The 15,548-nt window shown below is 57.4% G+C and overlaps 1 protein-coding gene across 2 annotated transcripts in view; it reads right to left on the bottom strand.

The window, feature by feature from the left end:
* The window catches only part of DDR2 (discoidin domain receptor tyrosine kinase 2), a 66,579-nt gene that overhangs the window by 24,360 nt on the left and 26,671 nt on the right, over nt 1–15,548 (bottom strand). For both annotated transcript variants that reach the window (XM_059674274.1, XM_059674275.1), the window contains 4 exons: nt 4,066–4,168; nt 2,699–2,930; nt 2,458–2,605; nt 2,112–2,217 (listed from right to left, as the gene is read on the bottom strand). In XM_059674274.1, the coding sequence (XP_059530257.1) occupies nt 2,112–2,217; nt 2,458–2,605; nt 2,699–2,930; nt 4,066–4,168 (589 nt within the window). The remainder of the gene's footprint in view (nt 1–2,111; nt 2,218–2,457; nt 2,606–2,698; nt 2,931–4,065; nt 4,169–15,548) is intronic.

The following is a 15,548-nucleotide window of genomic DNA, read 5'->3' as shown; positions in this document are numbered from 1 at the left end:
TTGAGGACCGCGTGGTAAATGATAGCAACGTCTAATTCCTGTGCTGTACACCGGGAAACAATGCCAAATAATATTGGAAGTAAACTGTAATTTAAGAATAAAGAACCTGCCACATTTAAGTACTCATTCATATTTCATTTTGATCAAATTCAGAGGCAATGAGACCCACAGAGTGAGAGGCATGGGTGACACGAGGGTCTGGGACTGCTCCGTTTTGTTCTGGGCCCGGCAGCCTTTCCACCTCCGAACAAGGCCGCTCTGAGGGCGGAGCTGCGGGAGCCCCACTGCTCGGCCGTTCCCCAAGACTGCACTGCGGGCTTGGGTCCCGCTCAGCTCACCACACGGCGTCTCCACCGCCATCTCCTCCCGCCACGTGCCAGCCCTAATCTCCTTCCCTGCGTGAACGTCCCCCTCACCCCCCAGTCCCCATATGGCCTGGACTTCCTTCCCCACCCCTCCTGGCCTGGCATTCAGGTTCCTCCAAAGGACGACAGACTCTGCCTCGCTCTGCTTCGCGCTGCGGCTTTGGGGAGCTGAGCTGCTGCTCCCCTAAAGGGAGGCTGTGGTGCTGTCCACATGCTGGCCCTCTGCCTCCAACACCATTTCCACGCCCCCTGCCGGGCGGCTCCACACCCTCTGGGCCCGTCTGTCCATCCCGCCAGGTGTTCGCTGGCCCTCCCTACACGCGCAGCTCTCCCCCTTCGGGGCGCTTCTCCCTCCGTTTTAATCCCATAAGCCTCGGAGCGCAGCGAAGGAACCTTCGTTAGGTGGGCCAGGGCCTTCCCTCCGTGCTGGGCTCCTCCGGGCGTCCCCCTGCTCTGCGCCAGGCCGCTCGGGACGCGGCTCACTCACCCCCACGTGTGGCCACTGATCCCTATTTTAGCCCCATTCTACTGAGAGCTTCGGGACCAATGGCTGCATGGTGAGAATGCCCACCGTGCCTGGCAGGCACCATGATTAGCAAATTGGACTCAAGCCTGGGGTTTCCTCTGGGCCCTGGGAATAGGCCGCTGGGCTGTGGCGGGGGATGAAGGCACGCCGACAAGGCAGCGGAGGGGCGGGGCGAGCGGATGGGAAGGAAGTGACCGGAGCAGGAGGCTGCGGCCAGGGCGCGGGGACAGCCGCCTGCTCTCCCCTCGGGGCCGTGGCCCTGGACCGCCACGCTCCTGAGTCACCAACCTCGGAGCTCCAGTCTGGCCCTCGCCGTGGGCTGACTCCGCCAGGCTCCACTTTTGCCGATCAAGACTGAGCTGAGCGAGATAAGGTGTGGAAGTGGGTGGGCAAATGGCCAGGTGTGGTGCCACCTGGGACAGGTGGGGACAGGTCTTATCCAACCCTAATTCCTGCAGGGCCTGAACGGACTGCACACGGCCTCACAGGTCCACTCCAGGCCGTCACTGCTCCAGCTCCTGGGCCAGAAGTCCTTTCCTCACCCCTCTCTACCCCCCTCTGCTCCAGCTCCTGGGCCAGGCATCCTGTCCTCACCCCCCTCTACCCCCCTCTGCTCCAGCTCCTGGGCCAGGCGTCCTGTCCTCACCCCCCTCTACCCCCCTCTGCTCCAGCTCCTGGGCCAGGCATCCTGTCCTCACCCCCCTCTACCCCCCTCTGCTCCAGCTCCTGGGCCAGGCGTCCTGTCCTCACCCCCCTCCCCACTGCTCCAAGGATCAGCCCATCCTCGGAACCCTCCTTGTCTACCTTAAGCCTTTCCTACTGGCCCCGTCTTTTCGCACCTTCTAAAGCACGCATAGTTATGGGGCATCCTGCCTGAACCTCTTAACCTGTGCAATGTATTAAATGGACGCCTTCCGTCCCTGCGGCCCGTGCACGGCTGCCATTCGTGAGTCAGACCCTATGTCCCGCTTCAAGGGGGAAAGCACGCGGCGTCCTCGGCCTGAGCCGCCCTGTGAGCTCCACCCCCTGCCATTCCCTGTCCTCCCAGGAGGCCCCACTTCCTGGGAGTAAACTCCATCTAGGCTATCCCGTGACGCCCAGGACAGGGTCTGAAGGAAACTGGGGGTGGATTGACGGGTTGATTGGCTATTGATCCCGAGCCATGGTTCTCTTCTAGTGGCCGTTTTCCCACCCTGAGAACCCAAGTCTCCAGGAGCTACCTGTGCCCGACGGCTCCGTCGTAGACAGAATCGTTCAGGTAGACGACGGCGCCTCCAGGGAGCACGAACTGCTGTCCGGCCGGAGCGTTGTAAGACACCAAGCCGTCTGCGAGGGGAACGGACGGTCAGCACCGGAGCCCACCAGCCTGGGAGCCCCGGCGCTGCAGCCACCAGGCCCCGAGCGGGCACAGCGCAGCCAGGGGGGCTGAAGTGATGCCGCGCTGGGAACACCCCTCCCGCGCTGGGTGAGCGATGCTCCCCCTCTCCTCTGACCGAGAGGGAAGCCCGCACCGGGACCGGACCCCGCTGCCGCCCTCGCTCTCTGCAGCGCGGCTCGGACACCTACCCAGCCAGACGCAGCCGTAGAGCTCCACCCTCATGCACACGTTCATGGAGTGGTCGGTGACCGGGATGAAGCGGACGAATCTGGCCACGATGGGCGGCTCCAGGTCCTTCAGGAAGATGTCGTAGGGGTTACTGCTTCCGTCCAGCACCTGAGCGGAGAGCAGAGAGTGGGGGCGGCTGCGACGCTCCGCTGACCCGTCCTCCCCCAGCCTCCCCCCAGGGCCGGACGTCTCGCCTCCTACCTGCTTCCCATGCCGGTTCCGCCAGGAGATCCAGCGTGCGCCGTCCCGGCTGTAGTGGATCCTGTACATGGGGGCGAACTCGATGCCGTGGCCGCCGGCGTGGCGGCCCTGTGTCCCCACCAGCGTGATGAAGTGCAGGGAGTGCAGGTCGATCTGCAGGAACTCCTTCAGGTCGTCGGGCTCCACCGGGATCTCGGGACACCAGGCTCCATCCCCTTCCTCCGAGTCCAGCCTGAGACATGAGGGCGAGATGGGGATCCGTGACTCCCGGACTCCCGGACTCCCGGACTCCCGGACTCCGCGCAGCCAGCAGCTGCCCGGCCTGGCCCAGGACCAGGGAGTTCTCCCTCGTGGTGGCTGCACCACCGTGCCCCGCATGGTCAGGCCCTTCTCCCTGGCACCAGGGACCCGGAGGACAGTCACCACTGGGAGCTGGGGCCGTCAGGTCACAGGGAGGCCTGATTCCGGATGCGGAGACCTCACTGGAGGTGCCGTGAAGCCTCCCCCACAGTCACTGCACCTGCCTCCCCTGATGGTCGCCTGGAAGTCTGGGGGGGCTAAGGTTCCCAGTGTGGGCAGCGTAGCCAGCAGGAGGGGCGTGGCCGCCCAGCAGGTGGAAACATGGTGGGAGTGAGGGGAGAGGGAACCGCGAGTCATCTGGTGCTTACGTCCAGGCTGCGCTGCCGGAGCAGAATGGGGAACTGGGTGCCAGGTTCGTTGGGGACCCCGGGACACCCTCCCTCCTCCCTGGCACGTGCCTTTGCTCACAGGTGTTTCTGACCCCTGCTGACCCCGTCCAGCCCACCACCACCCCTCTCGTCCTTAACACACGAGTGGAATTTATGGGGGTTGCTCTTCTTATGGGTGATGCGAGTTTAACAGAAATCCACACTTCACACCAAAAGACTCAGCTCGAAGAAGGCGGTTCGGCCCTAACAAGCAGAGGGGCTTTTGACGAGGAGTTTATTCCTGCAGACGACCTGGTCCCAGCGCACGGGGAGCGCCACACTCCCGGGGACTGGGCCTCCCGGGACCGTCCTTGAGAGCAGGGTGCTCCCAGAGCAGGTCCTCGCTAACCTGCACCCCCGCATCTGCCGCCCAGCCACCCTCTGGCATCTCCCGACGAGAGGGCGAGGGCAGCCCGTGCATCCGGAGCCCCCGCTGTAGTGTGGCCCGGCCTCCGCGGTCAGGATGTCGCCAGACCTGCACCTGCGGCCGAGCCCCAACTCTCCCTGAGAACACGCAGCCCAGGGCAGGCCCGTGACGTCCTCCAGGTTCCACGCGCTCCCACCAAGCACCAGCCTGTCCAGGAAACCTGTCCCACTCGGAGCTGCTGCCCGGGTCCCCGCCTTGGGCCCCGTCCTCACCGTCCGTATCTGGCCGCGGTGGACTCTGACCACTGGCTGGAGGCTGTGATGTCCTCATCCGGAATGTGGCCTCCCGACATGCCCAGGGGGTAGCGGCACACGGCTGGACCAAGAGAAAGCAAAGACAGGAAATCCGTATTGTTACGTCCAGAGGCCTCCCTGGGAAGAGCACAGTTGGTTATGGGACGTGGAAAAAGCGACTCGAATCCTCCAGATCGCGATGACCTGCTCTGCTCACCGTGACGCTCAGCCCGCCTTCCTGGTTCTGCCCCCAAACCGATCACCGCGCCATCGTCCGAGCGCTGGCCCTCGGCCAAACTACCTTTTGGTCCAAGGGCTGAAAGGACTGTAACACGAGTTGTGTCGACCTTCCCATCCGCACTCCCTGTCAGCAGGTGGGGTTTCCTACAGGCGATGCTCCTCGCAACCCGGGGCGGGGCCAGAGCACCCCTTCCTCCCGGGGGTGGTTCATGGAACTCGGGAGCAAGCCCAGACCCCCGGGAAGGAGCGGGGCACAGCCGCGGCCCCTCGGCACCAGGCTGGGGCCCTGGCTCCATCAGGAACCTCAGAGATGGGCCCCTCCACCCGGGGTAAGGGACAGGGCCGGGTTCGCTCTCCTGGGTGAAACAAACAAACAAACAAGGATAAAGCATGTGAAAAACTGGGTCCAATATAATGAACATAAGACAACCCAGGGCAGCAACCCTGAAAGACAGGAAACAAGGCGAGAGCCCACTTTGTACCAGCTCCCACCGCGCCATGTCGGGCGCTCAGGAGCGAGAGCCCAGGCGGGGCTGGAGGGTGTCCTGAGTGGGGACAGAGCAGAGCCCGGGAGGACAGGGGACAGAGCTTGCAAGAAGGGCTGGTCAGAGGAAATGCAGGCCTCCCAGCTACATTCACATTTCAGATAAAAAACAAATACCTTTGAGCATGAACATGTCCCATGCAATTAGAAAAAAAAAAATCACGTAAAGAAGCAGGGAAATAGACCTTCGATGAGAAAAAAAATCAACCAATTGCAACTGATTCAGAGCTAATATAGAAACGAGAGCTGGGAAATCAAACAGTAAAACAGAACTGTGTTGCATGTATTTAACCATAAGGAGAGCTTATATGATACTAGTGACCCAGTGCACGGATTCGTGCACATTGAAAGGAAATTACTTAGAAGGTGGCCAGTGGGGCGGACACGCCCTGGAGCCAACCTCCCACCGTCCCTCCCCGGCCGGCTGCACCTGGGGTGGCGCCATGGCTGAAAGGGCATCTGCAGAGTGAGTGAGTCCCTCCAGCAGGTGGGGTCCCTCGGCCTGGCCTGCGGGGATCGGGCCGAAACAGGCTCTCCGACATCCCCCGAGGGGTCCCGGGTGTGAGAGGGCGCTCTGCAAAGTTGCTGTCGTACAGGGTGTGGAACGCAAACACGAGTGAGCAGTAACCAGATTCAACGCTGACAGTGCCCCAGCAACAACCTAGCCCACGGCCAAAGGTGGAATCATGTGCTCCTGTGAGGAATCGGGCTCCCTCCTCTCTGGTTTTGGGGCACGTCACCCGAGCACTGCCATTGCCAAGTCACTGCAACTAGGCAGCTCCTGCATTGAGCATCAGTCCACTGGTGGTCAGTGAACATCATAGCAACTGATCGGACGGTAGGAGGGACATTTAGCATAATAGCCTTTTATATATATAGACTAGAGGCCCAGTGCATGAAATTCATGCAAGGGTAGGGTCCCTAACGGCGGCTGGCTGCCAGCTGGGGCCTCCCTTCATTCCGCACTGCCCCCTGGTGGTCAGCGCGCGTCATAGCAAGCAATCAAACTCCCAGTCAGTCAAACTCCCAAGGGGACACTTTGCATATTAGCCTTTTATATATATTTATAGCAAATTAGTAAATCAGATTTCTAGAGATGAGACTTGAATGTGTGAGATAAGCATGCTGGATGGGATTACAGATTGACATTAAAGAAAAGACTTATGAACTTAAAAACATCAATGGAAACTATCCAAAACAAGAAACAAGAGAGAAAATCAATCAACAACAAAAATAAAACATCAGTAAGATGTGGGAATTTTCAGGCCTCGTGGATTCAGGTCAGTGGGCTCCTTGAGGAAGAGCAGGGAGGGAGACAGAAAATTAATTGAATAAAATTTGATGAAGAGGAGGGGTGGAGAGGGCAATGGGGGGATATAGGTAATACTTTCAACAATAAAGATTTATTTTTTAAAAATTTGATGAAAAGTCTAAACCCAAGAAGTTCTACGAGCTAAAGCACGAGAAGCATGAAGAAAACTATATGACAGGATCCTCATCCAATTGCTTAAAAACGGCACAAAGAGAACATCTGAAAGCAGCCAGAGAAAAGGGAGCCACTGTGACCAGAGGCCCACAGACACCCTGACAGCAACCCTCCCGTCCAAATGGGAATTCCATCGTAAACACAGAGGATGATTTCTTGTTATTTGTATGTTTTTAAGGGGTAAGGGGCCATTTAAACAAAAGTAATAATGAATTGTGGGGTTCACGCCGACACCCCAGTAAACGCATCAGACGACAGCGCAGAGGCCTATAGAAGCGGAAGCTGTCCTTCCTGTGACGTGACGTGAGACACCTGGAGACGGACCGAGGCAGCACGGCGGGTGCGCACGCCGCACCCCGCTGCTGAGACCTCCGGGGCGACGCCGGGGGAGGTGGCGCAGTGAGGGCTGCGAGGACATGGAGCCACCCAGCCAAAGCCGGGGGATGGGCGTCTTTGCATAAATAAACAAATGATTCCAAAACTCACAGGGCAACGCACAGATCCCAGAATAGCCAAACAACCTTGAAAAGCAGGCCACAGAGGCCCACGGGCCCCCTTCTGAGAGCTCTCACTCAGGCACAGGCTCGGCCCGGCCGCAGGGGAAGGGCACAGGGAAGGACAAGCCGGGGTTGGCATCCTGCATCCCGGCGGGTCCGTGGGCCAGGACGAGCCGTGGCGCAGGCACGGGTGGCATTCAGCAGCAGCACCGGGCCCGCCTGCTGAGCACGCCGGTGCCGGGTAAGCTCCTCTGGGGAGGGATCCAGCCAAGAGTGAAGATGTAAGTGGCAAGTGGCCCAGGTTCTAAAGGCCAGGCCCCAGGGCCCCCAAACCGCCCTGTCGCTCCTCAGACCCCAAAGGTCTGTCTGGGAGCCCATCCGGGCGCAGCCAGAGCCAGGCCGGGGCACGGCGAGGGGCGCGGGGCCAGGCGCTCAGGCCGAGCGTGGCTCCTGCCCCTGCTGCCAGGCTGTGTTGGTGGTTTCCCCGACGCTTCCGCTGCCCGTCTCCTGGACGGAGAAGCCAGTTCCCTCTTCCAGCTCCCAGAGTGGAAAACTACCAGCGCCCGTGGCCCAGGCCCAGGGGGCGCATCCCCGGCGCTGCATCCAGTGGGCTTGGCGGGCTGGCCTGGGAGGGGCAGCTGCCCAGGAGCCAAGGTGGAAGCTCAAAGGGCTGCTTGTTGCTGCTGTTTGCCGTCTGGCTGAGAGCCCCGGCCTCGGCTCCCACCAGTGAGAGTCCTATTGCGCTTCCAGGAAAACGCCAGGCGCACATGAGGCCCCTCTGAGCACGGGGAGGACACGAGTGACTTGGGGTGGGGGGTGGGGGGAAGCCCAAGAGGGTCTGTGGGATGCCTGCAATCCTGAGCCTTCAGAGCCAGGAAGGACCTCCAGGAGCCACACCCCTGTGATGGCCCCAAGTTAATTATCGGAGCCAGAGACGTAGGTTGACTGACCAAGGATGCAGCTGACTCATGTGACCAGGCCAGGCCCAGGTCTCCTGATCCCTGTGTCCTTGCTCTTCGACCCTAGGCTACCATGGTCTAGTTCAGTGATGGCGAACCTATGACACGCGTGTCAGAGGTGACACATGAACTCATTTTTTTGGTTGATTTTTCTTTGTTAAATGGCATTTAAATATATAAAATAAATATCAAAAATATAAATCTTTGTTTTACTATGGTTGCAAAGATCAAAAAAATTCTATATGTGGCACGGCACCAGAGTTAAGTTAGGGTTTTTCAAAATGCTGACACGCCGAGCTCAAAAGGTTCGCCATCACTGGCCTAGTTCTTCCAAGTGCAGAAGGGACAGGATGCCCCAGTTAAAGAGGCTGCAACAAGTGCCCACAGTCCACCTGCAGCTTCGCCAGGGAAGTATCAGGTCAGGCTCCACGCCACGGGAACCTGCCAGGGGCCGCGGACGATGACTGGGTTTGCTCCAGGCACAAGGAGCTGTTCTGCCAAGACCCCTTTTGCCTGCCTTGAAACTCCCCTTAGGAGCTGCCCTCTGGGATTACAGTTTTCCTGGAAGACCCAGAACTTTCCAGAAATAATCCTGCTGAGCTCCCTGAGCACAGGGCACCGCGTGAGGGTCAGACAGGTGCATCCTCCCCGGTTAATGGAGTCAGAGGCTGCACAGTGAAACCACGCGCCTCGCCCGCCAGGAGGGAGCTGCACCAGCGCAGCAGCTGGCCGCTGGGAGCAGAAGCAGCCGGGGAGTCACCTGTGCTTAGCACCTGAGGCTGCCGCTCTCCGAGCCTCGCCTTCCTCATCCGTACCAAGCGGGTGGTGGAGAGCTGGTGGGGTCAGACAGAGCGGGTGCTCCGTGAGAAACGGGGCGCTCGGGGACGGATGGCGGCCTTCCTGGTAGGCATGGCAGCCACTTCTCTAGCCTTGGAAGGTTGCTTGCCGTTTAATGGTGATAACAGTGCTTGGGTATAGGAACGCTGTGACACATATGAGTTAATATGTGCCAACTACTTAGAGACCTGTCATTTAATAAAAGTTAGGTATTATTTTTTTAGACTTTTTTATTGATTTCAAAGAGGAAGGGAGAGCAAGAGAGAGATAGAAACCTCAATGATGAGAGAGAATTATTGGTCACTGCCTCCTGCACCCCCTGCTCTGGGGATCAAGCCTGCAACCCGGGCATGTGCTCTGATGGGGAATCGAACCTTGACTTCCTGGTTCATAGGTCAACGCTCAACCGCTGAGCCACGCCGGCTGGGTGGTGTTATTTATTTTGTAATTATTTTCCCTCTGACACAGCCTAAAAAAAGATTGCAGTTGGCTTCCAAAGTTGTGTAAGATACGACAGAAAAACAGAAAGGAAAGAAAGAAAGAGAGAGAGAGAGAGAGAGAGAGAGAGAGAGAGAGAGAGAGAGAAAGGAAGGGAGGGAGGGAGGGAGGAAGGAAGGAAGGAAGGAAGGAAGGAAGGAAGGAAGGAAGGAAGGAAGGAAGGAAGGAAGGAAAGATGGGCTAAAGCAGTGGTTCTCAACCTTCCTAACGCCGCAACCTTTAATACAGTTCCTCATGTTGTGGTGCCCCCAGTTTCATTGTTACAAATTGAACATAATTAAAGCATAGTGATTAATCACAAGGACAATATGTAATTATATATGTGTTTTCCGATGGTCTTAGGCGACCCCTGTGAAAGGGTCGTTCAACCCCCAAAGAGGTCGCGACCCACAGGTTGAGAACCGCTGGGTTAAGGGGAACAAAAAATAGGGACTATAATGAAGGCGCTCATTTCAGGTTAATGTCCAAAACACCTTGCACTTGGTTCTGTGTGCTTTGCTAGTGATGGGCCTCCAACTGGGCTCTGAGCTCCCCAGTAGCCAATTCAAAGTAAAAGGTCGTCAGTCAGCCTGAGTCACAACGGCCACAAGTACAGCTGGCTCCTTATTCCTGTTTTTGTTGGGATGGAGGAGCTGGCAGGAACCAGCGCCCCCTGAGAAGAAACAGAGGAACCAGATGAATCCACAGATGGTCTCTGAGGGCACCTAGTCGTCGGTGAGGTCGGGAGGGCAGAGGTGCAGACTTGGGGGACAGACCCTCTGCGGCCACTTTAGCTGTTTGGGTTTGGGCAAGGGGCTCTGCACAGGCAGAGGGTCCGGGAGACAAAGTCCCGAGCTTCCCGAGACGGCCCCCTGGAGGCAGCCTTTCTCGCTCAGCACAGTTGCTGGGTGTGGAGACAGCAACGTAAACACTTAGGGAGGCTGAGCTGAGGCTCTGACCAGGCAAGATCAGAGTTCAGGACCCACCAGGGAGGGAGCTCCAGACAACACATGGGCATTTTAAAAAGCACCGACTGCCCTGACCGGTTTGGTTCAGCGGATAGAGCGTCAGCCTGTGAACTGAAGGGTCCCAGGTTTGATTCCAGTCAAGGGCATGTACCTTGGTTGCGGGCATATCCCCAGTCGGGGGTGCGCAGGAGGCAGCTAATCGATGTTTCTAACTCTCTATCCCTCTTCCTTCCTCTCTGTAAAAAAACCAATAAAATATATTTTTTAAAAAAATAAATACATAAAATAAAGAGCACCGACTGACTGACAATTCAGGCTCCACCCGACGCAGGACCCAGAGTGCAGACTTTCTCCTCTACCACGTGAGGCGGGCGCACCTACTCTAACTGTCGGCCGGTCTGACTATGGGCTCACACCTTCTTAAGGGAGTCGAAGATCCAAGCACATTTCTAAGAGAAGATCACCCCAGCTTTGCCAAGCCAATTTCTGCCCTCAGGCCAGGCATCTTAGTGGCTATAAACAAGGGAAATGTGCTCACATTTGTCCAAATACATATAAGTCTCTTACTCCTGGCATTTCAAGGGGGAAATTCAGATCCATCCCCATAAGAGAAATTAGGGGTCAATTTTATCTAATCATGAAACACAACCGATAAGCGAAGATATATGCATTAGTAGTTCCCAGCAAAGCTCTGTCACGACTGAGCAAATTCCTCAATAAGGAGAGCTGTAATGAAGCCTTAAATATTGGCCTCACCCCCTAAAAGCAAACAACTTAAAATCACAGCTTCCTCGTGGTGCGCTTGCCCAGGGAGGCGGGAGGCGGGAGGCGGGAGGCAGGAGGCGGGAGGCGGAGGCGGAGGCGGGGGGCGGGGTCAAGAGCACAGACAGTGGCCCAGGTCATAAACTCTGGGAAGCAGGGGAAAGCCACAGCAGGGCCTGCAGGACTTCCGGGTCCCCTCTGGCTAGCTCCCTCTGGGCTCATTTTCCCCCCCTCCCCCCCACCCCACCCCCCACCCCCATTTACTGTAAAGCGACGGCACTCCCACAGGATCCTTCGCAGCTTCCTCTCCCCTCGCGAGGCCATGTCCCACATGGATCATTTGGATCCTTTTTTTTGCAGAAGAACACAGAGAAGCGTGGGAGCTCCTTGACTTCCTTTTTGCCTGTCCTCCCCCCACGTCACTGATGGAAGCAAGCACCAGGGAGGCGGGAGGCGGGAGGCGGGAGGCGGGAGGCGGGAGGCGGGGGGGCGGGGTCAAGAGCACAGACAGTGGCCCAGGTCATAAACTCTGGGAAGCAGGGGAAAGTCACAGACACTTAAACAGCTCATCACCTTCTACTTAATGCCCGCCCCCCCCAAACCTCACTGTTTGTAAAGTCAAACTTCTACTTAACTGTATATGTGTCCAAACCACCAAAGAGTCCTGGGCGGCTGCCCTGGGCTGTGTGGCTCAGTGGTTGGGCATGATTCCAGGCACCAAAGGTCACCAGTTCAGTTCCCTGTCAGGGCACATACTCAGGTTGTGGGTTCCATCCCCAGCTGGAGTGCATGTGGGAGGCAGCTGATCGGTGTTTCTCTCTCTCCCTCTCCCTTGCTCTCTCTCTAAAATCAATTTTTTAAAAACACATTTAAAAAAAAAACGCTGGGAGGCCAATCTTGCCACATCCATGCTTCTCTGAGGCCTGCTGGCCAGACCAAGAGCTAAGTCAGCAACCAGACTGCTCTCCCCAGAAAAGCCCACAAAGGGGACACACTCCTGGCACAGGCCCCAGCCCCTTGCAGTTAGGGTGGCCAGAGCCCAGGGTTGGTGGAACTCCCCTCCCCAGAGGTACCTCGAGTCTCCCTCAGAACTACAAGGCCATCATGGTCACCAACGAGGTCTTTGCTGTTTCCTCCTCCTGCAGCTGCTTGACAGACCATTGTCTCACAGTGTGCGGGTGTTTAATGTCCGCCTCTCCTGTAAGTAACAACCACACCACCCCCACCCCCACCCACCCCCGCCCTGGCTGTTGGTTGGAGAGTCATCCCGCACACGAAAGGTGGGGGTTTGATTCCCAATCAGGGAGCATACCCAGATTTCAGCTTCAATCCCCCAGGTGGGGCATATGCAGGAGGCAACCTATCCATGTTTCTCTCTCACTGTTTCTCTCCCTCCCCTTCCTCTCTAAAAAAAAAACAACAACAACAAAAAAACCAAATCCAAAAGTGACAGATCCCAGCCCTCAATATCTGCGTGTGACTTTCCAAAGCCCATTGACCCCCACTGTCTCATCTGGTTCCCTGTGAAGTGCAGAGTAGCTTATTCTGCCCATTTTATAGGTGAGCAAATTGAGGCCCAGAGATTCACCTGAAGTCGCAAAGCTGCATAGTGATGGAGCTGGAACTAGAGCCGAGACCTCTCCACTTCCATGGCCGTGGGGAGGTCCCAGGGCCGGTGTTCTGACGCTGCCGTTACCACACACCCTCCACGCTGTGTGGAGTGCGCCTCAGGGACAAGAAGAACCAAGTTGGCAACAATGTGGACAGAGGGTGGAGGAGGCCGGCTGCCTGTGTCAGTCTTAGAACGCCCTGCCCAGCTCGGGGGACATGTGATGGCAGAGGGAACCGCAGCCCGCCCCAGGACGAGGCCACACACGCGGCTGCATCTCTGCTGATGAGAACCACCCGCGAGAGAAAGGAGGAAAACAGGCCCACTCACATTGTATCAAAAAGAATCAAAACACCTACAAACAGATTTAACCAAGGAGGTAAAAACTACAAAACAGCGATGAAAGAAATTGAAGAAGACACAAAGAAATGGAAAGATATTCCATGCTCATGGAGTGGAAAAATCAATATTGTTCAAATATCTGTACTACCCACAGCAATGTGCAGAGTTAGTGCAGCGATATTTACAATAGCAACGAGATGGAAACAATCTAAGTGCCCACCCATAGATGACTGGATTAAACAGCTGTGGTACCTTTACACGACAGAATACTACAAGACCATAGGAAGGATGAACTCTAACAATTGGTGACAGCACGGGTGGACCTAGTGGGTATTATGCTAAATGAAAGAATCAGAGAAAGACAAATACCATATGACTTCTCTTAAATGTGGAATCTAAGAAAGCACCACAAAACACGAAGCCCCTAGAAACAGAACCGATGGTCAGTTGCCAGAGGTGGAGGGCATGAGGGATGGCTGAAGGGGTATAGATTTATTGAAAATTTTAAACATAAAATAAAATGATCTAGTTTTTAAAAATAATGGAGCCTGCATCCTGGGAGGGAGAACATGGTGCATGATCTTGTTATCGCAGGTGAAGCCAAAGCTGTTGGCCAGAAAACTCCCGTCACCTGCTGAGGATCCGAGAACCACGTGGCTCCTGCTTCAGGCGCCACGCCAGGGGCCTTTGCCTGGTGCCCCTCGCGACAGCCACCACCTTCACTGCCTGGGGCGCCTCTGGGACGTGTTCTAGCGTTGCTCTCCTTTCCCTGACCTCGCCAGTTCCCTCGTCTCTCGCTCCCTCTCACCCTCCACCTCTCAGCAAGAAGACCCTGGAGGCCGTGCTGGGAGCGCTGCCTTGGCTCTGCAGGAGGCGTGAGCACAGAGGTCAGGAAGGTGCTGGCCGGAGGGTTGCAGCCCAGCTCTGCACTGAGCGCTGTGCGCACCCGGAGTGAGCTGCCTCATGTTCCGGCCCAATCCTCCCCTTGGACCTGGACTCAGCACGACCTGCTCAGGAGGTGTGGGAGGAGCACATTGCTGACACCTCCCAGTGGCTCCAGGAATGCCTCGAGGGCTTGTGGAATGCCAGGCAGTTCTCTTGGAACGGGGCATTCCCTTGTTTCTGCTTGGCACAATCAAGGGCGCTGAAGGGGCAGATGCGTTTCCATTGTTCCATGGAGAGACCCTTTCACTGCCAGGACGGACACTGGAGCCACCCGCAGGCCGACCCGCAGCGTCTCGCACCGCTCACTGGAGAGAAGTCCAACCAGGAGGCCTCTCCTTCCCAGGGCTCTGCTCAGGCCATATCAAGTCTACACACACAAGTGCGTGCACACATGCGCACACGCACACACACACACTTGTGGACATACAAATGCACACCACACATGCGCGCGCACAAAGACGCATGCATGCGCTCACAAAACATGCATACACATGCACACACATATGCACACAACACACACCATGTTCTTACACAGATCATTCCAGTCGAGACCTGTGTCTCTTTCCCGCTGACAGAGTCGTTAGCCACGGGGAAATGCTGCGGGGTTCTGCTCCTGCTCCGCCGCAGCCAGGCCTCGGACTGGCAGCTGCTCCTTCACTTCAGCTGTGCAGCCCTCCTGCCCCACCGTCTCGTGAGTGTGCCCAGCGGCAGCACCCTGCCCTGTCACTCACAGTGGCTCTTCCTGGAGAGGAGAGGAGAGCAGGGACAACGACACAATGACAACAGCAGGCTTGTCTGTGTGGCAGGAGCCACCGAACCCCACTGGGCGGGAGCAGGACGGAGAGGACGGCGTCCACGCTCAGACCTGAGGCCCACACTGGCTCGGGCAGGACAGCCGCAGGGCGCTGGCTGAGTATAAGGTGCGTTGATGACACCTCCTGGTGGCACAAAGCCTGTGGCATGGAAGTGGGATTTCTGCAAGGAGAAAGGGTGAGCATTCTCACAAGCGACCCTCATGCTACGCGAGGGGAACAGGGTAAAATGTGCTCTGAGGGGCGGGGGAGGATGGAGAGGAGGACGGGGATAAGAGGTGATGGCAGCGATTTGACTAGGGCGCTGAACACACAGTACAGTGTACAGACGATGTGTCGTGGAATTGTGCACCTGAAACCTGTGTGACTTTTTAACCAGTGTCACCCCTACCCTCTATAATAAAGCAGGGGTATGCAAATTGACCCTCACTCCATCACGCATCACAAGATGGCTGCGCCCACAGCGGAGGTGGGGTTTCCGTAACAAGCGATCAGCAGGGACCTGAGGCTGCATGGTGCCAGGCTGCAGTGGGAGACCTCAGGCTGCGCCCCAAGCCCGGTGTGGGCCAGAGGACCTCAGGCTGCACCCCCTGTGCCAGCGCCAGGCCCAGGGACCTAAGGCCATGCCCCTCGCCCCAGCCTGGGCCAGGGGACCTGAGGCCATGCCCCCGGTCCAGCGGGACTTGACGAGGGACCTCAGGCCATGCCCCCTGCCCCAGCGCCAGGCCAGGGGAACTCAGGCCGCCCCCCCCCCCCGCCCTGGTGCTGGGTCAGGGGACCTGAGGGTGTGCTGGGGGACTTGAGGCTGTGCCCCCTGCCCGGTGGGGCTTGAGAGAGGTGGGACAGGCAGAGTCTGGATCTCACTCAATAGGGGTGGGGCTGGCCGGGTCTGGGTCTCACGTGATTTTGAGGTGCATGTGGATGAGCAGGGACTTGACTCTGGGTCCCACAGCATGCCCCAGACTCTGACAGGAGGGAGATTTT

The sequence above is a fragment of the Myotis daubentonii genome, chromosome 18 (assembly GCF_963259705.1).
Source record: "Myotis daubentonii chromosome 18, mMyoDau2.1, whole genome shotgun sequence".
In the NCBI taxonomy this organism is placed as follows: domain Eukaryota; kingdom Metazoa; phylum Chordata; class Mammalia; order Chiroptera; family Vespertilionidae; genus Myotis; species Myotis daubentonii.
Note: the sequence above shows the minus strand (reverse complement) of the source record. Positions and strands in the feature narration are given on the sequence as shown.